General features: G+C 39.3%; 1 protein-coding gene across 2 annotated transcripts; it reads right to left on the minus strand.

Annotated features, from left to right (window-relative positions):
- Positions 1-756: 756 nt before the first annotated feature.
- Positions 757-25,005, minus strand: MARF1 (meiosis regulator and mRNA stability factor 1). Of its 2 annotated transcripts, none has more exons than XM_058849333.1 (27): positions 24,900-25,005; positions 23,536-23,740; positions 21,358-22,029; positions 20,193-20,367; positions 18,639-18,865; positions 17,704-17,821; positions 16,834-17,006; positions 15,590-16,024; positions 14,911-15,080; positions 14,639-14,800; positions 14,227-14,416; positions 13,351-13,529; positions 12,360-12,440; positions 11,780-12,016; positions 10,914-11,033; positions 10,420-10,595; positions 9,966-10,186; positions 9,156-9,298; positions 7,827-7,960; positions 7,107-7,309; positions 6,416-6,643; positions 5,401-5,631; positions 5,089-5,301; positions 4,299-4,359; positions 4,061-4,201; positions 3,356-3,526; positions 757-3,217 (listed from the first exon to the last, which is right to left on the minus strand). In XM_058849333.1, exons 2-27 carry the CDS (start codon positions 23,680-23,682, stop codon positions 2,985-2,987), a joined length of 5,241 nt encoding a protein of 1,746 aa, XP_058705316.1. In that variant the 5' UTR covers positions 23,683-23,740; positions 24,900-25,005; the 3' UTR covers positions 757-2,984. The 2 variants fall into 2 exon arrangements, with proteins under 2 accessions (XP_058705316.1, XP_058705315.1); XM_058849332.1 differs by having other exon boundaries at positions 23,536-23,743; positions 24,900-25,003.
- Between the last annotated feature and the right edge of the window lie 450 nt (positions 25,006-25,455).

A 25,455-nucleotide genomic window follows, 5' to 3' on the forward strand; every position in this document is an offset into this window, starting at 1 on the left:
TTTACTGAACAAGTACTTTGTAAGGTCAAGTGATTGCTTATCTGCAGCAGGTCTGACACTTACTCCAGCAGACACCACTTAACAGTTGAGTGAGAGTATGTCACAAAACAAAACCAAACCCCAAACAAACTTCCCCCCCAAAAAAGAGAAAGGCAGGAGCAGCTCATCCAGGTCTTGGCTTTTGTCCATGAAGCTGCAAGATGACAAAACAGTTCCGTTTAGTTTTTTTATTTTGTTAAGATTCTGAATTACAAAACACTCCAGTGAAAGAAATCTGCCATATCTGTAGTTCCTGAATAATTACCATCTTCAAGCTGGAAAAAGCTATTTAACCCAAAAGTGACTTGTTAACTTTATTAATGTTCACATGACCTTAGTTGCAAGGATTTTAACATCTCAAAGGGAGACACACTGAGGAGGAACACTTGACATCTACCTGCTGAATTTACAGCCCCTTCTCCATGTTTTCTCTTTAGGCTGGTAAATAGCACAGCTTTTCAAAACAAACCCTACACATGATGTTGCATGAAGAGCAGTAAGAGACACTGACTGCATCTGCCATCAGCTCAATTGCAAAAATTGGGAAAAGCCTCACTCTCCAGAATTTAAGATGTTTCTTTAGGCTTCACTAAATCCCAGCTCTCTGTTCTGTCTCAGTAATTGAATTTAACATGACACAGCAACTTAAGCATTCTAGGGCAGGTTGGTTTGTTTGGGTTTTTTTTCCCACAGGTCTTGAAACAAGGACAAGAGTTATGCTTGCTTGAAAATTTTATTGACAACTGTTTGGTCCCAACACACAAAACAGCACTTGAGCCACAAAAGAAAGTGTCCAAACAAAGTAGACAGCTAAGAAAAGAAGTCTTTCTTCTCTCTCCCATTCCGAGGAAAAAAAATAGTGCATAAATTGAGGGCTTCAGTGACATTTTTTCTTTTAACAAACATGAATCTGAAGTAGTACATTTATTTGCTAAATTAAACAATTTCATGGTTGCAATGCTTTTAAATCTGTAAGTCACATCATTCATTTAACCCTTTGGATAAAAAAATATATTGCAATTCAATTAGCTATTTTGTTACACTATGAACACAACTTCTCAAAAGTATTATTCTATTACTTTCAAACAGCAATTTCAGCAGAATCACACATGAATCCAGATAAGATATGCTGACCTCCATATGTGGTAGAACCACCACGTTATTTGGATAAACACCGTATTTTCCTTCTGAAGCAAAAACCTGGTTTTCTTTAGTACTCCAAATGACTTGTAGCTGCATCTCATGAAAATACAATTTCAGGCTGGTCTCTTCTCCAATGCATTCTCTTCTGAAACAAAGATCTAGACTGATCACTGTCATTCCCTATCCAAAAAGTTAAATGCAAGAAAATCTGCTTTCACCTTAACTCACTAAAAACATTCCAAGAAAACTTACTTCTAAATTTCCTCTTCTATAGCAGTATGTCTGTAGAGGTTTACTGTGGACTCAAAATACTGTGCCATAATGCTCAGAAGAACATCCCAGTGTTTCTTTGCACTTACAATGGCTATAAACTCACTACTGGTAATACTTGCCTAAATATAAAAGATTTTATAACAAAATCTGACTAGTAAAATTCTGTCCATAGCCATTGTTCAGTGGCATTTCCTGCTGCTGGCTGAAAAATTAGAGCCTGTGTTCCATCTCATGCATATTACAATATAACCCACCTAAAAAAATACTCAGTTGGCCAGTGGAAAACTTCTAGTATAGGTTCTTTCAATACTACAAGCATTTATTTGCTGCCTGGCAAATACAACCCATTGTAAATGCCATGGTTACCCAGAATGGGTAGAAAGTCTCACACACTGGACAGTTCTGCTAACTAGAGTTAAGGTCATCCACTGACTTAGCCTCTCTCCCAAAGCTGGCCCTTGCAAAAGCCAACACAAGATACCACAAATTCAAAAAGCTGCCAACACTAGGAGTAAGTCTTAGAATAAAAACAGACACAGCTAAAAGACAGCACATCAAAGAACAAGCTTCCCTTTTACTGAACATGCTTAAAAATAGAAACCAAGGTTAAGCAGAACAACCTTAGCATTTCCACATGTAGCTAGAACTTTCCTTACAGGTGGAAATAGCATCAATACCTTCCATCACCAACCACTTTAATAAGACCCACTCCATATCTGTAATTTATGCATTAGATGCATATTTCAGAAATATCAGAATCTTCCTAACTTCATTTCTAGACACAATGAAAATGTGTGTGTCTGTATCTTACACTCATGACATCAAGACAGTCTTTTCCTTAACCAAACCCATGCCAGACAAACTAAATATGAGGGAAGCTTAAAGCATCAGTGTCCTAGAAAGCTCCTAAATGGAACTGAAAGCTACAGCAAAAAAAACATTTAAAACAAGTTTTACACAAGACCCACGTAACCTTCTACAGACATCTTAAGACAAGAATTTCCAATGCAGTTACAAGTCATCTGAAAGGTCAGAGAACAAGTTTCCCCTCTGGAGGACAATCAGCTCCCCTCACTTTTGTCACCCCAGGTCAGCGAGTTAAAATTTCTCAACAGGCTTTTGAAAGACAAATCATGCATTTCATTAATACTGTCTGAAACAATACCAGTAAGCAACAGCCTATAGAATACAATATGCTACATGTATGATTACATCACCAACAAGGCTTAAAGAAAATAAAATCTGTTCCATGTTTGTTGAAGTAATATTTTGCTTTTACTGAACACATTTATGAAAAACTGTAAAATTCAAGAATAATTTAACAAAAGCCAGATTTTTTTTCAAAATAATAGAAAAAAATCTGCTCTGCTAACAGCTGTGTTCAGTGTAAAAGGAACAAAATCTTCACAGAATACATTAAATACAAATTAATTCCTCTAGGTTTTCCATTAAAATACACATGGGCTAGCAAACAGCTTTAATTTGTGCACAGTCCATAGGTATTTGTCTTTCACACTAAAAAGAAAGAGTTAAAGCTTGGTTACAGGTGCAAGTGAGAAGTTTGCTGCCAATTTGACCTTGTTTTTGAGTTGCTTTTTGGCTGGGCTGTCTGTTGCTTCTTTGTTTACTTGGGTTTCAGAGGACTGACAGGGAGGCACTGAAGCATTCTCTGTGGTGTCAGACACCACAGAACCAGAGATCAGCTTTTCTTCAGCTGTGGTTACAATTCTCTGTTTTTCTTCTTCTGTTAAAATCATTATCTCTAAAATAAATAAGACAACTCAATTTACTGACGCTCTGTTTTTATAAAAAAAAAGTATTTCTCTGCTGTTAGGCAACAGAATACTTAAATAGAACTCATCAGCCTGATGTGAAGCAACAAGGGGAGGCAAGCTCTTACCTGGGAGGGGTGCAGGGCGTTCCTCAAACTGAATGAGGTCTGCAGACTCAAGAACCACAGGATCAGGTCTCAGCTGAGGGGATGGCAGGCAAGAAGGTACTGGCTCACACAGGAGATCAACAGGAGATGTGTTTGTGAGGCAAAGAAGTTCTTGTTCTGTTTGATTAGAAACTACAAAAATAAGGGAACATCTTTCAGATCATCTGTAAGCTGTGAAGGTGCCACTACTGTCACAGGTAAATATAAAGTCTCCAGATGCAAATCTGAGGATTTAAGAACTATGCTCTATTTGAAATACTAACACCAAACTAATTTAATTAATGCTAATCCATCTCAGATTCATTTACTGCATCAGGAGAATCTAATTCTCATCAGAATACAGGAGCCACTGCTAGCAGAAGCTGACCCCCCTTCTCTCATTAGCTTCATGTCTGTAGACTTAAATTTCCACCAAATCCCAGGGAAGGAGTACCCAGAAGCTTTCTCCCTCTATATATACATATATACACACACACACATTGATAGACAAGCAGCTCAGGACACAAACCTAACCACAGACTCTGAGAACTTCAACAAGCTTTTGAGCCAAAATGCATATTTACACAAGTTCAGATTTACTAACTCACCTTTGTCCATGCTGCTTCAATTACTCTGCTTATTTCCCCTAAGAGAATAAGTTTCTTATATAAACCAATTTTGCATTACCATTGCTAGGCCTTCCTAGATTTAGTTCCATTGATGAAGTGGATCCTTGGGTCTCCATAATATGTCCATTATTGTCAGCAAGTTGATTTCCATGATCATCTACATGATCAGCAGGGGGAAAACTAGGTGAGCTAAAACGAGCTACAAAAAGGCAAGTTAATTTGGATAGTTAACTCAAGCTGCCTCGTAAAAAATATAAAAGAAAACTAAGATACTGCTCAAAATTGAAACAGCTTACTTTTCATATCATTCTTCAGGACTACGATTCTCTTATGGCCATGTCCTTTAATCCAGACCACCTGTTAAGACAGAAGCAGAATTGAACATCAGCACATGCTAAGCTCAAAGTATTTGCTCACTGCCTTTCATCCAGCTTTGCACTGACATGATTTCCAACAGTAAATTAAATCACATTGCTAATTTGTACTACACTACCCATGTAAAGGCTCAAAGTAATTGATACCAAAGGCAAACTGTACTGCCAGAAAGTATACTAAATACATATTAATGAAACTAAAATGTTTAAACATGGAGTTGAAAAATTCCTTTTTGTCACTCTTCAGAAAAATTGGCTTAAAGGAAATATGATAGCCACAAACTTGGTCACAAAATTATCCCACAGCACCTAGGATATGTGGATGACAAGAATATGGCACTTCTGACAAGGTCCCAGAATTCCTCTCCCAAACCCAATAATGCACTCTGATCAAAATGAGGATTCAGTACTGTACAACCATTCATTCACACAGACAGAAAATCAATTCTCTCATTCAGAGATGCCAGGGGTGTTCACAGCCTTACTAGGAACAGTTCTTAAGCAAAATTTAACCAAAGCATGTGTGCTGGCTTATTCTCTTTTTCTTTTCCATATTTCTCAGAAGTGTATTAAAAATACAGCTAGTATGAGCTTCCCTGAAGAAGGTAATTATTCCAGTAATTCACACCAACTGAGAGCAACTGTGGTTGTTTAAGTACTTGAATCCACGCAGAAATCTGAATGTAATTGTGCAAAACTGAGTTCTTCACACCTGTGGAATTGCTCCCAAGAGCTCTTCTAAATTATTGCATCCATATGCTTTAGGCTGCAGCACTTCTCCTGTGTATTTGCTGTATGCTACTGGGAACTCGTGAAGAAAAATTTGCTGGTAATGGTAGGTGTGAAGTAAGGACCTCACATTCTTTGCAAAAACATACAGATTTGTAAGCTTGACATATTCTTCTGTTGCACCATTGGTAAAAACCTAGCAGAAAAAGAGAGAAGAAGAATTAGAGCACACACTTCCAAAGTCTCTAGATACAACGGCTTTTCAAACACATCAGAAAGGCAAGAGCTTACATACCTCAACCAAGTAAGGCAGACTCTTCAGGAGTTCAGTTAAGGTCATAAATCCATATTCACATGGATTAAGTGAAGTACTGTGGACTGTTTCATAATGTTGCTTAAGCTGCTCAACTGAGAGCAAGGATGTTCCATCCCAGGACATCAGCAAGACCAGCAACTGGGCAGTCAGAGTCCGCAGAGATTTTCTGTTTATCAGCTGAATTTGCTTGCCAGATTCTGTGTCAACCACCTAGAAAAATTAATTGGGAAAGAAGTTAGGGACACAGAAGAGATTGATTTATAAATAAGATGTATATCTGGGGTTTATTTGAGCATAGCTGTATCTGATATTCCCCTAGCCAAAACCACATAAAATCAAGTACCTTATTACGTGAAAATATTTATTTTAAATATACAAGACCTGTACAGCTGTTTCTGTCCACTGGTAGGTATGATCTCATTCTTTGTTACAAGCCAGTTGGTCCTGACTAAACTCCAGTCTAAAACCAGCTGCTAAGTCAGGAAAACCGAAGTAACTAAACCAACATGCCCATATCCATGTAATTGCAACCTCTTTCCCACTGGCATAGAAGACCCCCTATATATTTACATTCAGAGTCAAAGTCTCAAACCACAGCTAAAAAAGACAAAAGTAAAGGAATTGAAAGCATTAGAAAAATTAAAACTACTACAGTTATCAAAAAACTTTTTCATAGTCAGAAGAGAGGCAAGGGAAAAAAAATCAATTTGGACTGTTGAAAAAAGTACTAGAATAGAATTTTTTACTTACTATTTGCTAAATAAATATTAATATTCCCAGAGGATGCTGCAAGGTTACAGAGTAAGAGAGAACACCATAGGAATACAGAAACTGCATTTAATACCCTTTTGGAATTTCCCCTTACCAACTTAACATGGTAGTCCAGAAACTACATCTCATTACTTGTACTAAGCCATGTCCTGTGAAACAGAAAACCCCTTAACACAACCCTCTGCACACCCCAGAGGGATAACTGCCAGGGCCAAAAGGTTACCTTTACAACGTGGCAGAGTTTCTGCATGAGGGCTGGCACAGAGCTGACGTCGAAGTCGTGCAGGCGCAGGGCGTAGCCGAAGGTTTTGCTGTACTCGGGCAGCAGATCCGCCAGCAGCAGGGAATTGTCCTTCTGTGCCCGCAGCAGCTTCACAAACTGGGCAGCCACTGCCTTCACCTGCTCCACCTCCGTCAGGGTGAGAATCTTCTCCTCCCCACACTCCAGTACCTACAGAACACAAGTGACACTTTGCTCAGTGATTGATGAGCCTGGATGAGCAGTGTGAGCTGCTGCTCAAACTCAGGGCCTGCAGGTGGGCATTTGCCTTGTATCAGGACACAGCCACCTCAAAAGCTGCTTGTACAGCAAATGAAACCATGTAACTTCTGAAATACAACAAAAGCACCAAAATAAGTTAACTTTTTTAAAGCAAATTCAGCACAATTATAACAAAACCTCCAATTTTGAGACACTGAATTTTGAGTTTGTTAACAAACGGCCTCCTGAATGTGCTCAAAATCACAGACCATTTTACCAAAATAGCATTAAGATTTCCTTAAATACAGCTTCTAAACATTACAGGTGCCGAGTTTGTAACTCATACCAAAGTTTGAGAAATACAACCCCTTCTGAAACAGTTGTATACATTCCAGAAAAATGCTTTGGTCCAGCTTATGATTTTGGAACTTACAAGTAAGACATCTGGTATGGCTTCAAAGAGTTCAAGTAGTTTTGTAAACCCATAGTAAGCGAGTTTGCACTGGCGCCCAAAGTGGTGGTGGTAGCAAGGAATAAATTTATTGAAGGGCATTCGAAAATGGGGCTGGTGCCGCAGCAGATCCACCACCTCCTTGGAAAACTGCTTGGTTCTTTCAATTTCCTCCTGGGTACGTTCTAAAATTAAAAAATAACAAAGCAAGAGCTACATCCCAACACACTCATGAAATGCAACAATGCAATCACCAAACACAAGTGGCTGGCTTTCAGCACAATCATGTAAGTGACCATGTCACTCTTTTCTTCTACACGGAGGCCTTTACCAGGCTTACATGTTTCAAAGTCCAAAATAGTCCAAAGAAGTGCAAACTTACCAGGCCTTTAGCAGGTTTTTTAAATAGCCAAATATGTGGGTATTTTTTCCTGTACAGAAACAATCCACTGTCTAATGATTCCACAGAAAGCACAACTACATGCAGAAGTAGTAGCATTATTTCATGTTTCCTGCCACCTGTTTTCCTGTCTGTTCTAAGTGTTCAAAGAATGACATTCTTGATTTGCTAGAACTTAGCAACTTAGTTATAAAGGTAGAAACGCAATTATGAAAAAACCAAAGTCACTGCATATTTGAGTTACTAAGCTGTAGAATAGTCAATCTATTTAGAAACAGCACAAGAAAGTTTCATGGACATACCTCTTTTAGGAATACAAATCACCATCTCATTGTCTTGCTGCGACAAACAGATGGTTGTATCTGGAATTTCTGATATTATATCAGCCAGTTCACACACTCCATACTCAGTAACATCCCAATCCTTAGAGAAACACCTGAAAGTTTAAAAAATTGTGTGCAATACAAATATTAATGCATACTCTGTAAGCAGAAAAAATTTTTGGAGAGTTGAGAAAGTAAGCCTCAAATACTAAGAAACATAAGGACAATTTCCACATTGGTGATAATACTATCCTGAAAAACAAAGGGAAACTAGAAATCCATTCTAGCCAGAGAAGTAAGATTTAATGTCATGTGAACAATCAGTTTAACAAAGACCTGTATATATCAAGCAGTGGTTTTAAGTGCTTTAGGAAAAATGTAATTGTCCTGTGTATACAGCTCCAGCTGGCTACACTTCTAATAGTCAGTATTTGCTTAATAGTTACAGCCATATGCTCTTTTAAACAAGAGCAGGTCTCAAGAGAAGGCAGAGATCATCTCCTGGAAAGCATCATATTAAGCTTCCCAATACTGTGCAATATATGAAAATGTATTTTACTCTTCTCACTTCTCCAACCAAAACCTCTCAGAAGCAAGGACACTTCACAAACACTCTTATTCAACAAGTGGCCAGAGCTGACTCTACATTAAGTAGATTTATAACAAGCAATAATGTATTTTTGCCAAGAGTGGAAATAGGAAAAGTACGCTCCCAAGAAGCTGTTGGCACATGATTTACAACAGCACACATGCAAAAGTAGATTCACAGGTAGCTCTAAGATGCAATGGTTTGCTCAAAGCACATAACTATTATTTTATATCTTCCTATTCAAGAAAGCATCAATCTTGGTTTTTAAAAAACCCAAATAAAACCCTTCTTTTTAGAATAGAACAGTATGTTCCAGACCGGTATTACTCATTTTTGCCACTGCTAGATCCAGTTAAAGTAGTAGAAGTAATTCCTGGCATTTAATCCATTCATTTTGTATTTCCTTCTGAAGAAAGCGTATCAATAAGTTTTCCCTTTACTGTTCTTCAAAGAGAACTAATGAAATACAATAATCCATTTCCAACCCCGATGAAGTTAAACAAGCCTAAAGTACTAAAGGAAGGAATAAACTACAGCAGAGAGCTTTTAATTTTTGTTTTCATTAGAAGTGTGAACTTCCAAACTGCAATGAAAAGGCAATGTAGTGGCCACAGTTATGTACTGAGATTTTAAGTGCTGACCCCTCTTGCACTGGGTATTAAAATCACATTAATAGACATGTCCTGCACATTTGTTCTTGTTTCATTAGGGTAACTTACCAGTGATAAGCCTGCAGGAATTCCCTCACAATAACTTGCTTACTGGCCTGGGATTTGAGCAGCTTCAGTAGATCTTGAGTGAAGCGCTTCACCTGAGCTCTGTGCGTTAGTGTTAACAAGCGTTTGGAGCCCATGCCAAGAATCTGAAAGAAAACTGGATTTGGTCACTCACATCCAGCACCCTCAGTAAAAGGTATTTAAAAGCCAATATTAATATAGGTAGGCTAGAGAAGGAATGTAATAGAGACAGCATCAGAAATGGCAGCCTCATGAGGCCACCCACTTCCTGTACTAAGAACTATACCCTTGAGAAATTCAATACATCATCCATGAGTGCTACTGCAATATCTGCACATTTGCATTGGTTATTTAAAAATCCTACAACCAACTGCTGTTCAAAGCTGTAAGTGAACGTGACCACAGGGGTTTTGTAATAAGGTCACATGACTTCTTTCTCACAGAAATCCCTTCAAGCCACAGTCTATACATCTCCGCCCATCTCATGAGCATTCAGCAGTTGCAGTGTTCTTATGCTGCACACAGCACAATTAAAAACTTTTACCCAAGCACCAATCATAGGTTAAGAGCAGCTTCAAACCTTATTCCTGAGGTTTCCCCAGGAGCTGTTTTGAAAGGGTGGGCATGGAAACAGCAGGCCAAAAAAGAACACACCCACCAAGGTTCAGTCAACCAGCTCTTTCAAAGGGCACTAGGTAATTGCCCAGCATCTATTCTACAATAGCAAACAGGAATCCAGATGGCTGCAGCTACAGTTCCCCAGGTCAGAGTGGCCAGTACCACATCACTTACCTGCAGTACATGAGGCACTGCTTCCAGCAGCTCCATTAATTTGGAATAGCCGTAGTCAGACACTCGGCATTGCTTTGCAAAGTGGTGATGGTAGGTTGGGATGAATTTGCTGACAGGGATGACACAGGACGGCTGGCTTTTGAGCAGATCTATCACTTCTCGACTGAACTGAATGAGCTGGGGATTACCTACAGGGCTCTTGGAACGCAGAAGCCAAGGATCTACAAACAAAAGTCATTACTGTAACATTTCAGAAGTATTCTTCCACTAAACATTGAACTTCACTTATGGATTGAAGCTACAGCATAGGAGAAAATAAGTATGAACATTCCAGGTGAAAGTTTCTCCTTATAAAAAATTTAACAAGTATACATGCTTATTTTATTTGCAGAACTTATTAGCTTAATTGTTAAGCATTAAAAAAAGAGAAAAAGTTTTAAACAGAAATATTTACCTGCAGTAGGAGGTGGTGGTTTGTTATGTATCCATTTGATAACTTTAATGCCATTTTGGGCAGTGGCAATGTTAACTCCAGGAACACAGGTAATCAGATGTTCTAAGGGAACACCACCTTGGCCTTCTGGCACCATTTCAAGATCATTGAACTCTGACATGTAACAATCAGGAAAACTATGGAGGAAAATAAAAGCTTTCATTATACGCTAAAATATCACTATAATAATTGTCCTAAAAACATTAAGACAATTCGTAAGTAAGGGATTTCAACTTCCTGACAATACAGAAATCCTCACAAAATGCGTATTTTAAGTAAGTGTGCTGTTTTTCCTAAACAAGAATTTTAAAAGTGATCACTTCATAGTATATTCATTTGCTACAAAGGATATAATTTTATGTAAGAACTAAGTTTATATACAACAGGTAATTCCCAAAAAGTTTTAAGTCTTCAACCTATCAGACCTTACTAAAACAGAAATTAAAATACTCTACCTTAGTAAAGGCACAGTACCCTCATGTGTCTGTAGAAGACTGTGAACTTGGGGAGCAAATGTCTTCAGAGACAAAACCACAAAAGGAATTCTATAAGAATCTGGATCAAACTCATGTTCACTGCAAAAACAAGAGGTTCAGGTTTTTATGCTTACTCTATACACAGCTTTAACATAGTATCTGTGCTCACACAGACAGTAAATATTACACCATATGTATGTAATACACTGCTATTAGTGACAATAGCACTGGTAGCACACTACAAGCAACTTTCGTAATTTTTTCCCCAGAAGTAAAAGTGTTACAGCAAATTTCCAGAAATAACATTTAGAAGACCATATTTTTATTACCTATTAAAACTTTCAAATTAACTTTTAGCAGCACATACTAGTCAGTTAACAATGAACACCTAATGACTGCTCTACTAGCACAACCTGGCAGCTGTTGAATTAAACAAAAAACTAAATACATGGCTTCAAGAAACCTGCAGCTCACTATGAATCACTTACTAAATATAGCTGGAGGACAAAGAATGATCAGCCACAATTACATAATGAAATTCAGGTAATAGAAATCTCTAGCATGTATAACCCTCCAACATAACCAGAGGAACACAGGGAACCTTCCAGCTTCCATTCAATCCTGGCAGCTGTGCTAGAACAAAATCATCTTCTCTGGACACAGCAGCCCATGAAAACTGCCTAGAAAATCCACTGGCTCATCACAATATTCTCTGCCTTACAGACTTGTAAACATATGAGGAGTTACTAGAGCACATTATGAGAACACACACCTCGACTTTATACTGGTACACTAAATGCTGTTCAAATATCTGTAAGATTTAGAGTATTTTATACACAGCTTACATAAAGTCTTTATTCAGGCAATGCTGCTTACAAACAGGCTCGTGATATTCCAACTCTTCAAATATTATTGGACTACAGTTTGCTGAGGAGCCATCGTGTGACTGTGAAGACCCCAAGGGACTCTGCCTGGCTTGGCTGCTGGGCAGGAGACACACGAGCCTCCCACTCCCCTGGTCACGGATGGCCACGGTGTCCGTGAGTTTGTACAGGTCTGAGACAATTAACTTACGGCCAAACCTGAAAGGGAGAGATTGACATAAAGGCACTTTATAAAGACAGGTAAGGCAAAAACAAAGGCTATCTTCTTTGTTTAATAAACAGGAATATCCTAGAAACTACTCAATGCAAAACATGAAGGTAATTAACCATTTAACCAATGCAGAAAAATTGAGTATAATACTGAAAGTAGAACCCTCTAAAACAGGCCAGTTTTGCCATCATTGCTTCTGTGTATAAAATATGCTGCAGCACCTAAGGACAAAAGGTCAATTCTCCACTCTGCTACTCTAAGTCACTGCAAACAATCATACATGATCAGGTTTTTTTTGAAGCACTGGAGAGGTAGCCACCAGGAACTTACTTTTTTTCATAGATTTCTGTGAATTTGAACACAGGCAAGCAACAAGCAGGTGCATCCTGCAGAATAGACATTGCTTCTGAGCTGTAAGAGAAGTTTTGTAGCATTAGCACAAAATTAATCTGTTATTAGTAGACTCCAGCCTAAATTAGCAGGATATTTACAGATGCAATTTATGAACTATAAATAAAAAAGGACAAAGTGCATTCCCTTCCATTCCAGCACTACAAAAGTTGTCATTTTAGATCAGGGACTGCAAGTAGTAACATTTCTGCTAATTCATCAGGTCATGTCTCTGAAGGAGTTGCATCTTTCATAGGTGGTACTAAAATCTGAGCATCTAAAAAATGCAACATGAAAGCTGCATCATTAGAAGTTACCGGCCTGGTCACTACATTGCAAACTTTGAACAGGCAAGAATGAAATAAAGCTGTAAATTATACAATGGCAAGTAGTACATAATTGTAGAATACAGTCCAAGCACAAGTTTCATTCTGTGAATAAGTGATGACAACTTTTTCCCCAATGCTTTCAGTCAGAAAAAAAATTGTGTTCTCATTAGCACCAGTACTCTAAATTGTAGCATATTCCATGTAGCAAATGAAATGCTGTTATTGTTTCCAACTATGTACCCAACATCAAAAACTAAATTCATACACACTTTCTTGGAATAATAAAGAAATAAATATGCCCAGTGTAATCTTAACTCAGCTGCACAAATTAAGACAAAGGTATATCAGTATTATGCAAGAATAGTAGTGCAGCTATTAAACCCTCTTAAACCAGAGACCTAGAGTCTCCAGACAGAACTTAGAATACAAGCAGTGCAGAAATGCTGAACCAAACACCAGCCTAGATGTATCTAACACATTCATCAGATCATACAGCAGATTTTACTTTACTTTCCTATTATCCCTTTAAGCAGCATTTTAGATCTTCTCTCAGCTACTAATACATGCTAGGACAATTAAGAAGATACCAAAGTGCTTATTACCTAAGTAGAGAAAGTGATTTACTAGCAGCTCCTGTTGCTAATGAGACCTGAATCCTCTTACTGCCAATTTTGTATCTGTGCAGACTGTTGACAGCACTGATGGCCTCCTGCAGATTTTCCATCTGAACCATAGCCTTCAGCTGGTAGTCTGTGTGGGGACTGAGCTCCACACTTTTTACCTGAGAGGAAGAAAACACCTCAGACATTTACACCAAAACATTAACCCCAAGGCAAGTCACCACTAGAGCAGTCTTGTTTTGGCCAAGAGCCAAATACAACAAAAGGGAAGGGAGTGTGATGAACCACAGCCATCAGGGCAATGCAAACATTGATCCTGGTCCAGTGATCCTGAACTAAGACAAGCCTATGCTATTTCATTAACACAAGCATCTTCTTCCCATGTAAAGATTATGCCAGAAAAATGTCATCCACAGATCAGACAGAAATAGGATCACTGACCTCACCTTCCATAATTGCTTTTTACCAATTCACACTTCCCCTGCTTTTGATCACTTTTGACTCAAAATAGTTTTTACTGTTATTTTTAAGCTGACATTAGGAATTCAGCATTACAGCTTAAAAAGGTTACGCTGTTAAATCTTGAGTCTCATCCATACATACTAATGAGCCACTTAGTAAGAATTTTATATACAAACTTCAGAATACCAGGTCTATGAAGACCACACACAAATTAAAAACCTAGTACAAGTTGTTATCTGGTCTTTTTAAAGGAAAAAAAAAAGACCCATAACCCATCCTTTCAACACGGTTTTCAAGTCCTGCTCTTTCTGCTCACCTGAACCTAAAACTGTAAACACCCCTAAATACATAAACAGGAACTAATTAAAAAACAGATGAAAGAATTTGAGCCTTTACCTTGCCATGTCTTGAGAAGACTTCTTGTAAATTTTGCTGCAACTCTTTTCTGGACAATCTGTAATCTATGTTGCTTATCTGAATATCTGCACCATTTGCAAAGGGATCAGGGCAGTCTGTACCACTGGTATGATTCACTATATTGAATGTGAGTGGAGATGATCTATTTGAAAGGTTGGGAGACATACTCCTGGGTAAAATAAAAACATTTATGAGCTGAAGCAACTGCACAATTCTGATATAAACATCCCAAAATCAGATAATAGATACAGGTCAAGTGCATAAATACAGCACTTAGAAGGGATTTTCTCAATACATGTGTGCAGGCAAAACAAATCCCAGCACTAGCAAATCAGCTGTGAGTAATCAATGTATGTACTGGTGAAGTCTCACTCCCAAGATAGACACTTACCGAGATGACCAGCAACTCTGAGACATGAGCAAAGGACTGAGCTGTCTTGAGGCAGTCAGCTTACTGAAAGCAGAGGGATAGCTGACCTGAAACACAGTTTCATCTTTATCTTTTTTATCTACAGGGGAATTGGTAATGCTCCTGGAAGCAGAGGTCTCTTTTCTATTTTCAAATATATGTAAGAAAAAGAAAAAACATTATATGTTGCAGAATTTACATTAAAAAATATGTAACTAGCATCAACATCTTTTTTTTTTAAATTTTAAACATACTTCTGACTATTTTTAGAGGATGATTCTCCTGCTCCCATTTTTTTGGTTGCCAGAGACACAGAAACCGTTGCATTGGAGTTACTCTGAGGAGAAGGAATTTGATCTCTTAAACGTTCTTGCTGGTTTTCAGTATTTCTATTGATGTTCTTTGATTCAAGGCGGCACAGCTCCTGTAGGAAACAGATAAAAGGTCAGCATAAAAGCACCAGACATCCCTTGCCAGAGGCTTTCTTTCTGAGGGAAGGCTCAATGACTGACCATTTTTTCTTTGATAGTGTATTTCATATCAAAGAATTTTTGATTTTCTATAGCAAAAGACAGTAAACTGTTAATTACCTGAAACATTTTGCTACACTGTAGGTCTAACCCTACTTCTCCTCAAAACAAGCAAAATGGATCACCCTAGGTGTTACTCATCACTAGTGCAAAAGTAGCTAGAATTTGAGAGCAAGTACCAGCAGTATTTCCAAACTGACAAAATGTGGCAGGTAGGGGGAACAACAATCACCCTCACACTAATTGTCTGCTTCCCAAGCAGATGAACACAGCTCTCATTCAGGAATGTCACCACACATTACAGTTATTCATTTATTAGGACTGACAAGTTAAAGCAGTAACAAAAGCAATCCTCAGAACACAAGGAAAAACAAGAATATGGAACAAGGTAGAACAACAATACCTGTAAACTTTTGACATTTGTGGGTTTGATGACAGATCCATGAATCTGGAATCCTCTCCCAGCAGAGGCTTTGGTACCAGCAGACTGATCATTTGAGTCCTTGTTGAGGAGGCACAGCTTCGTGTTCTTGTTAATTTTTTTGGGAGACTTGACCTTGTCAGTCCCCACAAAGCTGGAGCTTTTTGTTTCATTGAGTTCTTTGTTTTTGGGAGTGAAAGACACTACAATCCTGTTACCAAAAACATCTTCATTTTCCATTCGCTTCCGAGCCCGTTCCGCACTTTCCTGGTTTAAGAAGCGGAGAATTGCACTGCTTCCAGAAATGCTCAGCACCTTCCCTCCACAGTTGTCTGACAAACGCCTCAGGCGATTACTGACACTTTTGCTGTCTCTGTTTGTTGGCAGATTATAGACATATAACAGTGTATGACAAGCCTGTTAAAAGGGAGGAAGATTTAAATTTGATTATACCAGAACACTCCCTGGTTCAAAACCAGTAGTTCTAACACTGGTTCTGGTGACCATGTCCCCCTCCCACCACCCCAGCCCATCACCAAGTCACTCCTTTTGCAGCACTCAATTTGTTTGAAAAACTCATACCAAGGCAGAGCCCCAAACTTCTATCTCCAATATAATTTAAAGTTAGAATAGACTACAGAGTCCCTGACCAATGGATCAATAGCTGATCAGTTCTCCAGATGAGAAAGCACCGTTGTTAACTATCCAATAACCTGTAACTCCCATACATGCCTGTGAAAGCATAGGTCAGGAAGTTATTTCAAGAAAGAAAAAGTCACAAGTGCTGTACAAAGACACCACAACATAGCCAGAGGGCATCACCAAGGAAGGTAAAAACCCAAGAAGAGGCATAGTCACTCAAAACTTAAGAATGCATCACTAAGATGTCTTAATGCACAACTGAGTTCTTACTCAAACTTTCTGCAAGGGAAAGATTTTAAGATACATTGTCTGATAAAACATTTATTGGCAAAAATGTGCCTTTACTATTTCACTTTTTAGTTAACTACTTTCTCATTTAGTATTTAATTCTTCCTGCCTGAAAGCAGAAAGCAAACATTCACATGGTAATAACTGAAATACAGACAGTGGCCAAATACACAGCAGGCATCATTCACCATCATAATTAACACACACAATTTCAGCCTGCTCTCCTCCTAAATTACAAGAAAACCTGCTATTTGACACTTGGAAATGTCTTTTGCATCAAGAATTAAAATCTTTACCGGCATTTTCAGTGGTAACCTTGGTGGCAAGTCTGAAATAAATTCCTCAAAACAAATAAGTTCATGGGCATGATGTAGGAGTGCTTCTGAAGCTTGGTTTTTATGTACCAAAATGATTCGGAAACCATGTCGATGTCTCAGGTCACTGAGTTCCAAAGCAAAGTTCACATCCGCTGCAGGGAAAAAAAATGAAATAGGCAAGGAAACACTTGAAAAAAATCTAAAAAATATGATTGAAGGAAAAATCCCATAAATCTCACTCAAGTTCTATTTCTCATTGTAAATTTCCAAGGAAAAAGCACCAACAGCTACAAGGCTTCTCAGACATTATTTAAATCAGCAGTTCACATTCAGTCTCCAGACAAGGGCTTCCTTTTAACAGCAGCTTTTATCAATTCATCAGCAGGGCATTGGACTGGTACTGGGTAATTCTGTAACAAACATTTGTTTAGCTTTAGGGACAAACCCAAGGCCAACACATGGCAATTCAATAGCTGAATGGATTGCAGATTTAACTGTATAATATAGAACATGCTGCTATGAGAATTAAAAACTTCCAGACCATAAATACAACTCCATGAGTTTTAATTTATGAGCTTCCTGCTGAAGCTAACTTTAGACAGTAGTCACACACATACCTACCAACACTCAAAAAGGCATCAAATCATAACAGTGACTCAACTGAGCCAAGTTCTCATCTTACTGTCCCTGCTTTTTCTTTGCTGCCACTGACATTAAGAATTCTTCAGCAGTTCAGTTAAAGCTGGTTCTAAACACCACTTCTGGAAATCAAAATAGCGCCATATCTAAAAATACTATGGAAGAGAGGAACTGAAGGCAGAACTGTAGCTGAGTACCACAAACACTTACTTGACACAAGAACCACAGTGGCAGGTGCAGTGTGTGTATCAGCAAATCTCCTCAGACTCTGTCTGAGTTTGTCATCAGCAGCATTCTTGGCTGTAGCGTTTATGTGTGCAACAGTCACCTGTGGAAATACATAGATACACTCTGAAGAAAAGCTTCAATGTGAACTGTGCTTACTTCAATGGAATTAAAAAAAGATGAAATACAAGATCTCACATGCACTTTTAATTTAGGTAAATTAATGCACACATGCATGGAATAGAGCACATAGGTATCAAAATCGGTCCTGTGAGCACTAAACTTCAACCCTAGTTGTTCAGCAATGTCTTTGGGGTGACTTTTGCTGTTCTGCGTTAAGGATCACAATTCATACACCTCAAAAACATTCCAAGAAACTGTCAAGCTGTTATCATATCTGCAAATTAAAGAGTGGAAATTTCTGATACAGAAACCAGACAAAAAGCTATAAAAAATACTGAAAAGCAGAAGGTATAGATGAAAAATATATGTAGTGTTAAAGGTGCTCCAAATACCACTAATCTACAGGTGTCCTTAAAAATCAGCACAGTATTCACTAACAAAGTAGAAAAGTTAATTTTACAGAATCATAGTTCTTTCAGGTTAATAATTTGGTCACAGATTTGAAGGATAACAAAAACTCCACCACCACATTTTACTGGATGTGATAAAGACACTCTTGTGAACATTAAAACTGAAGCTAAACCAGTTATCTACAGATAACAGAATGCAGATTCACTTTTAAAAACTATCACAGCAGCAAAAATAAAAGAAATTAGCATTAGAGACCCCACCCATAAACTAAAGATGCACTAAACCCACAGAAGCAAACAAAGCTTTAATGAATGTGAATCAATCTTGGCACAATCAAAGCACAAAAATTCTCAAGCAAGAACACCAAGCTGGTGCTGGCTGGATACCTGGCAGTTGTTTAGCTCCTGAATAACTTCTTTATTTTCTTTACTAATGTCACACACACAGATGAATTCTGCCTCTCTGTGACCTTTAAAAAACTTCTCCCGAATCCTCTGCACAACTGCTATAGCTGAACGGCCAGTGGGAACTGAGCAGTTTTCAATATCCCAGAAGACTCCAATGGGGGGCAAGTTTTCCAGAACCTGGCCTGTTATTGCAACTTCCGGGGACCCTGTGCAGGAGTAAGAACATGGCTCATTTTTATCTCCAAATACTGAACATGTTAAACTTAGCATAGTATGATCTTGGCACATGGGAAGCCTTATGAACAACATGCCCATGAATGCAAGTTCAGTTTTACTTTCTTAGGGAATCCAACAAACCATCAATCTTAAACAAAAACTTAGTCACTGTCAGATTAGGATAAAGACACAAGACAACTTTGACTTTACTTTTAAGCTCTCAATCAAGTAATGCATTCAAAAAAAAAATAAATCACCAAATGCCACAAAAAACTGTCTGAAGCTGTGTAACACTTGGTGCTGTATCAGTGACAGAAGTAAAACATGGATGCTGTTCAAATTTACACTGTGGATTAGATAAGAAATCTAAACAAAACTGGATGAGATGACCAACACTATGATGTGATTACAGAAAACCAAGGCAATACAGAACTAACACAAAGTATCCTACAACTCAGGAGAGTGAACTATAGAGTTTTTGCTATTGCAGGCTAAGCTGGGGTTTCACCTAACATTATACAACTATTCCATCCCCACAAAACAACTTGAAACATGAGGAATGACACAGAATCCTCACAGTTCAAAAACATGCTGCAAATTAATGTTGCCTGAGGATTTAAAATAAGGCACACCTGACAATCATAATTGTTTGTGTGTATGTTGGTTAGTTACCCAAAAAATTCACTGGAATTGCATTTGGAAAAAGACACTTGATTGGGGTGTCTCACATTAAAAACCTTAAAGTGGATGTAGCTTTCAAGTAACAGTAGAACAATCAATTTCTTAGTAGTCTGTGACTTTTATAACTTTTATACTAGATATGATTTTGTAGTTGAAGTACTAACATTGTCAGAAGACCACACAATTATCTCACACAGCATTTTCCTCTTAAGAACACTTGCGAAAGCTCTACTGTAATTATTAAAGTTACACCATTACTGCATATGGAGTGACAATAGACATTAGACTATGAAAATACTTTTCAAATATGGCCAAAGAATTTCTTTACGTGTCACTAGAACAAAATAGCTTCCAAGTCTGCAGAATTACTTTTTCTAGTTCTTAAAACATTAAAAACAGTAATAGGATAATCAAAGCTCTACATAAACAATACAGAAAGATAGCTAAGTAGTCAAAACATGTAAAATCAAGTACTGAATTTTCAAAACAGAGACATGGTATTCTTTTACTGTTTAGTCTTCTATGACTTTATGGAAATTTCCAGATAATAGTGGAATTTCAGAGAACTTTTGCTGCACAACAGTATCTAAAAGGGGAACATCCACTAAATGGAAGTTTCAAACGCATGTGGTTTACCATATTTCTGTGGTGATTTGCCAAGGCTGCTTGCCAGTATCAAACTCTTCTCATTTCCTGTTCCTTTGGTTCCACAGCCATTACAGATTGGGATAGGAACAGGTGCAGTCTGTGCACTTGGAGGAGGAATATTTGGCCAGATTTTAGCAGCATCAACTAGGCTGTTTCTGGTTGGCTGTTGAGAAAATTTTTCAGAATACATGTTCATTTAGTATACAATATTAACAAATGCTATTCCATGCTAGAAACACTTGGTTTCCCTTCTGCAACAAATGCCAGTTCAGATGTGCTTTACAAAGCTAATTAACAATAGTATGAGGGAATGAAGGAAGCTTCTATCCTCCTATCCCAGCATATTCAGCTTTAGATTTTGAAATGCAAGGAAAGATTCTACTACACTCAACATATGAAGACATATCACCTTTAATTAGTACTAATATGTATTCTTTTAAAAAAAAACAAGAAAAAAACAATCAGACCTAGTATACAAAATCTGGACATGAAATGCAGAAAGTATGAGAATTCCAAATATATGGAATTCACTGTTTAGCTCATTAAAGTGACATTTCATTTTTATATTGGAAACTTCAGCTTAGAAGTTTTAAGATCTTATAAAGCTGAGCATATTATTTCACTAGAAATTCTCAGTAATATTCAAGCATAGTTCTAACAAGTTCTGAATTTTACTAAAGTGGTACTAAAGTATGTTACAAATTTGGGAAGACTGAACTAAGATGTATCAAACCAAACGAAGACTAGAATGTCCTTGTAGTGTAAGACATCACCTGACTTACAAATGGCTCTTTATTGATCAGCTGCCCAAGGGTATATCCTAACTGCTGTTAGTCTTTTCTCAGAATCCCTACCACGGAAAAGTTTAATTGGAGCTGTAAAGAAGAGATGACTAGATTTGAAAGAAGTTAAAACTCCACTCAAATACATTACAGATCCCCTGTAGGCAGAACATTGTGATAGCTCCTTTGTCTTCCCATTGCACTGAATGTTACCTCAGAAGAGAGCTCAGATTCAAAAAGGCTGTCTGCACATTTGAACTGTGCATCACCAACAAGGGGGATGCACGCTGCTCCCACAGGAGCTGGTGTTTTGCTCAAGTCACAATTTCCACACGTAGCACTAAGGAAGGAGAAAGGTGGAGCGTACAAACCTTGCTCAAGCAGTCAGTGCAGTAGTGAGAGCCCTTCAGACACACGGGGGGCACCACGTTTAGGTGCAGAGGGTTGGCGCAGACGCGTGGCGGCAGCTCCGGCTGTGCAATGTGCTCATCCAAGTGCCCCGCAGCCCCACTGGTGAACTCGGGACAGGGGAAGTAGCCAGAGGATGGGCAGCTCGGCAGGGCTGGGAACTGATGCAGTTTGTGCACATTACCATGACAGGGCTGGAAATGGAGTTTTCCACAACAGGCCAGATGCTGACAGGAAGATACACTGTTTTCTACGCACATGCCAGAGAACTCACTGGAAATTCCTGCCAAATTGCTTCTAGCTGGAGGGTTCTTCAGTGAAGATCCAGACTGATAAGCAAATCCTGACCCTACTTGACAAGTTATCGTCCCAGTGCTTTTTGAGTCTAATATTGTGCCAGGGTGAATCAGGTTCCCACCACCACCACCACCACCACAATGCATTTGTGGAGCACAAGAAGAGTCAGAGCCATGAGCACAGCAGCTTACTTTGGGGCCAGGGGAAAGCTGTAATTGCTGTTGCTGAAGAGGATGAACATCGGGAAGCGGCACTGCTGGAAACAATTTAGAGCCAGCATGAGGAGATGAAGCATCCTTCAATTCTACAGCAGCTTTCTTGTTCTCCATGTAATCTTTCTGGAAAATGAAAGTTAAGTTACCTTCAGGTACATGAATAAAACAATAATTTTAAAGGGTAAAACGCATGTATTTTTAGACTACTGTAATTCTACATTTAAAGTGCTATCTTTATGACTGCTATTACCTTACTGACTGAACATGTAAAATATTAAGAGAACCATATCAATTACATGTGCCAGCCCTAGGTATACTGGTATCAGTGGATTTTGGAAGCAACAAACCCAAAGAGCTATAAGCCAAATAGCAGCAAGTCTATGAAACAGAATCAGAAAAGCAAAAAACTGTTACACTAAGGCTGAGAGATCCTTATCTCTTTTAAGAACAAGTACATACTGATATGACAAAGCTTCACAACTTACAGATATGTAAGTAATCATATTTTAGTTCAAATAAAGATTTTTAAATTGTATTAAAATTATGAAAGTAATGTATTGAAAAGGTATGACCTAAAAAATTAGAAATTACATCAAGCACATAATATAGCAGAGGGCAAACTATGCTATAGTTTCACAAAAACTAAGTGGTTTTTATCTACTCTGATTTAAGATATCAAGATGTAAAAAGGCACAGACTTTTTTACATGTCAGCAGTGAAAACCAAGCAAGGTTAAAAGAAGCACAGAATAATCAAGGTCAGTAGAGGTATCTGGACAGAACACTGCTACAAAACTTCTGAACAACTTTTATTTTCTAAATTGAATTTAATGCATTCCCTACACATGAATGAATAATTAATTACTCATTCCTCTCTACTTGATACTACATCTCATGAAGGTAAACTCTGCCAAAACTCTGTCTGGAACTAATTTATATACTGAACTCCAGATTTTTATGGCAGCTCCCTTCCTAACCCCCAACACATGGAAACAGCAACATGCTCAGCTGTTTCTCTTATGTCTTTTCTTAGTCAGATTAAATGTGTCTGAATGAGCGTTACTTAACAGCTGCAGCTTGCTTGCTCAAGTACCTAAATGTGATGTACTACTCCTTCTAATCCTTAGCCCTTTACCTCTTAAATGAATAGAATTATGTACATTACAGAAAAGGAACATTTAAAGAAATGGAAACAAGGAAAAATAAAGACATTTTGAAGAATAGTATCCACAACTGCTGTAGCTACTACATAGCAACAATAATTCAGAGAACCAAATTTGTCTCCAAACTAAACAGATAAATTGGAAGCATGACCTCCCTACTCTACTCTTCAGCAATAACTTGGCAGAGCTCCCCAGAAGATCCTTACACACCTCTTAGGCAGCCAGCTGCATTATCCCAAACAGCTGTGGACAGTAAAGCCTGAGAAGCAAAGCAGCTTGCCTGCTCTCATCAACACTGGTGTGAGTGCTGTGAACACAACTGAAGGCCCTAAATCCCCAGGCAGGTTTTGAACAGCTGCATTGGTAACTGCTGCCTCCTCTTCCTTCCCAGTAACACCCCTGGAGTCAGGCACCCATCCCCCCTGCACTGGGAGCCCAACCATCCTCTGAGAGAAGGCAGAAATTACCGTTTTCGAACCACAAGGCAAAGCCTTCTCAGCAGCAGAAAAGCAATTAGAAAGTTTCCAGAGCCATGGCTTAGCATCATTCTCTTGTCTCTGAAGCCATTCCAACGATCTATTGCAGAGGTTCTCCGTCCTGCTTCCTTCCATCATACAGCCAAGCGAAAAGGTTCAACATCCTTTCATCCCCCCTTCCTTTCATTCTTCCCACCTGCTAAGAGGAAAAAACAAAGAGAATGCTTTAAATAGCTTTTAAAGCACAACAGAGAAAAACCACGGTGCTCTTAAGAATTCCACTACTGCTCTGTCACTGAACCTGCATTAATTATGTGAAATTTAATTATACCTATGGCTAAAGCCTTAACTATCCTTTTCAACAGAGGAATTCTCCTCATGACCCATAGCACAGAAGAACCAGAGGAGAAACACCTTGAAGTCCACGGCATTAGCTGGAGTCATACAGCTGCTGACACAAAACTCAGCTTTCAGTGCATTCTCCTAGACAGCAAATCCATGAGGCAAGAACAACTCCACTGTAAGCACACAACAGGTGCAACTGAACTCAGCTAATATAATTGAGCTGTATATTCATTGCTTTTCCACTGGCTAAGAAAACCTATGCACAACACACCTGTATTAAGCACACGGTATTTAGCATTTAAACTGATTTAATAAATTTTAAAATAACCTACAAATACTTCAGCAAACCCTCAAGCTGCCCTGCTGCACATCAATTTAGCTTTACAGAACCACAAAGCAGCAAAGCAACCTAAGGCTCAGTACCAGAGAAACTATGCTTAGCAATAAAGCCTTTTTACCCTCCAACTACGTGCTGCTTTCGTTAGACTACACTCCTTCAGGTCCTTTTATTTTTAATGTTAAAAACGATAAGCATAGAACATATTACATAGCACTACATTTTCCTCTGCATTGTTTTTAACCTCAAAAGAAGTTTTACACTTTTTTTTAGCAGAAATATTTACTCACGCGAATCCTAGCTATCCAAAAATTATGCAGCGTGCAATATCAAGTTCATCAAGTTTTACAACTCTAGAGTACGTTACTTTTGAATGTGTCTGACAGCAGCGGTTAATTCGGAATTAAAACGGTAACCGAAAAGTGTAAGCGTTACATTAAGCACACCTGCCCGCGCTTTGCCCTCTCCGTCCCGCAGCTCCCGGGGCGCTCCCAGCCCGGCCCTGCCCGGGGCGCCCCACCGGCCCCTCAGCGCTGCCGGCCTCCGGCCACCCCGGCCCGAGGCCGCCGCAGCTCCGGCCGCAGGACGGGCCGTACCGCGCGGGGCCGGTTCCTGGCTGCCGCAGCAGCCCCGCGCTGCCGGGGCCCCGGCCGTGCCCCCCCGCCCGCCTCACCTGCGCCGGCCCCGCCGCCCCGCGCCCGCCGCCACCGCGGCCCCTCCGGCCTTTGTTGTCCTCCCTCCTCCCGCTCCGCTCCTTCTGCCGTCAGGCACCCCGCGCGCCGCAAAGCAGCACGCTGCCGCAAAGCCGGCTGTCGTAACGCCCCGAGCCCGCCTCCTTTAAAGCGGCGGCTTTGAGGCGGGTCCGGAGCGGTGCGAGGGCAGGAAAAGACCGTAAACTGGGCTAAAACGCACACCAGCTGGGCTAAAACATACAGGAACTGGAGTAAAATAGCACCGTCTCGGATAAAACACACAGCAACTCGGCTGAACACCACAAACTCGGGTGAAACACACACCAAGTGCACAGTCCCACAGCCATGAGGTGAATGTGTACGAGTGTGAGCGGGGAGGGCTCGGAGCAGGGACCGGGCTCTGCTCCCTGGGGCCCAGCAATGGCACAGGAGGAACAAGCAGGAACTGATGCCCAGGAAGCTCCACCTGAGCACGAGGAAGAACTTCTTCCCTGTGAGTGACCGAGCACTGGGACAGATTGTCCAGAGAGGCTGTGG

This window comes from Poecile atricapillus, chromosome 14, assembly GCF_030490865.1.
Source record: "Poecile atricapillus isolate bPoeAtr1 chromosome 14, bPoeAtr1.hap1, whole genome shotgun sequence".
Taxonomy (NCBI): Eukaryota; Metazoa; Chordata; class Aves; order Passeriformes; family Paridae; genus Poecile; species Poecile atricapillus.

Excerpts from the sequence above, each read along its gene's own strand:
- MARF1 (XM_058849333.1), bottom strand. The coding sequence starts at position 23,682 with ATGATGGAAGGAAGCAGGACGGAGAACCTCTGCAATAGATCGTTGGAA. Across the intron at positions 9,299-9,965 it reads CAGTGCCTCATGTACTGCAG|ATTCTTGGCATGGGCTCCAA; the intron begins GTAAGTGATGTG and ends GTTTTCTTTCAG. Across the intron at positions 7,310-7,826 it reads GATTTGTATTCCTAAAAGAG|AACGTACCCAGGAGGAAATT; the intron begins GTATGTCCATGA and ends TTTTAATTTTAG.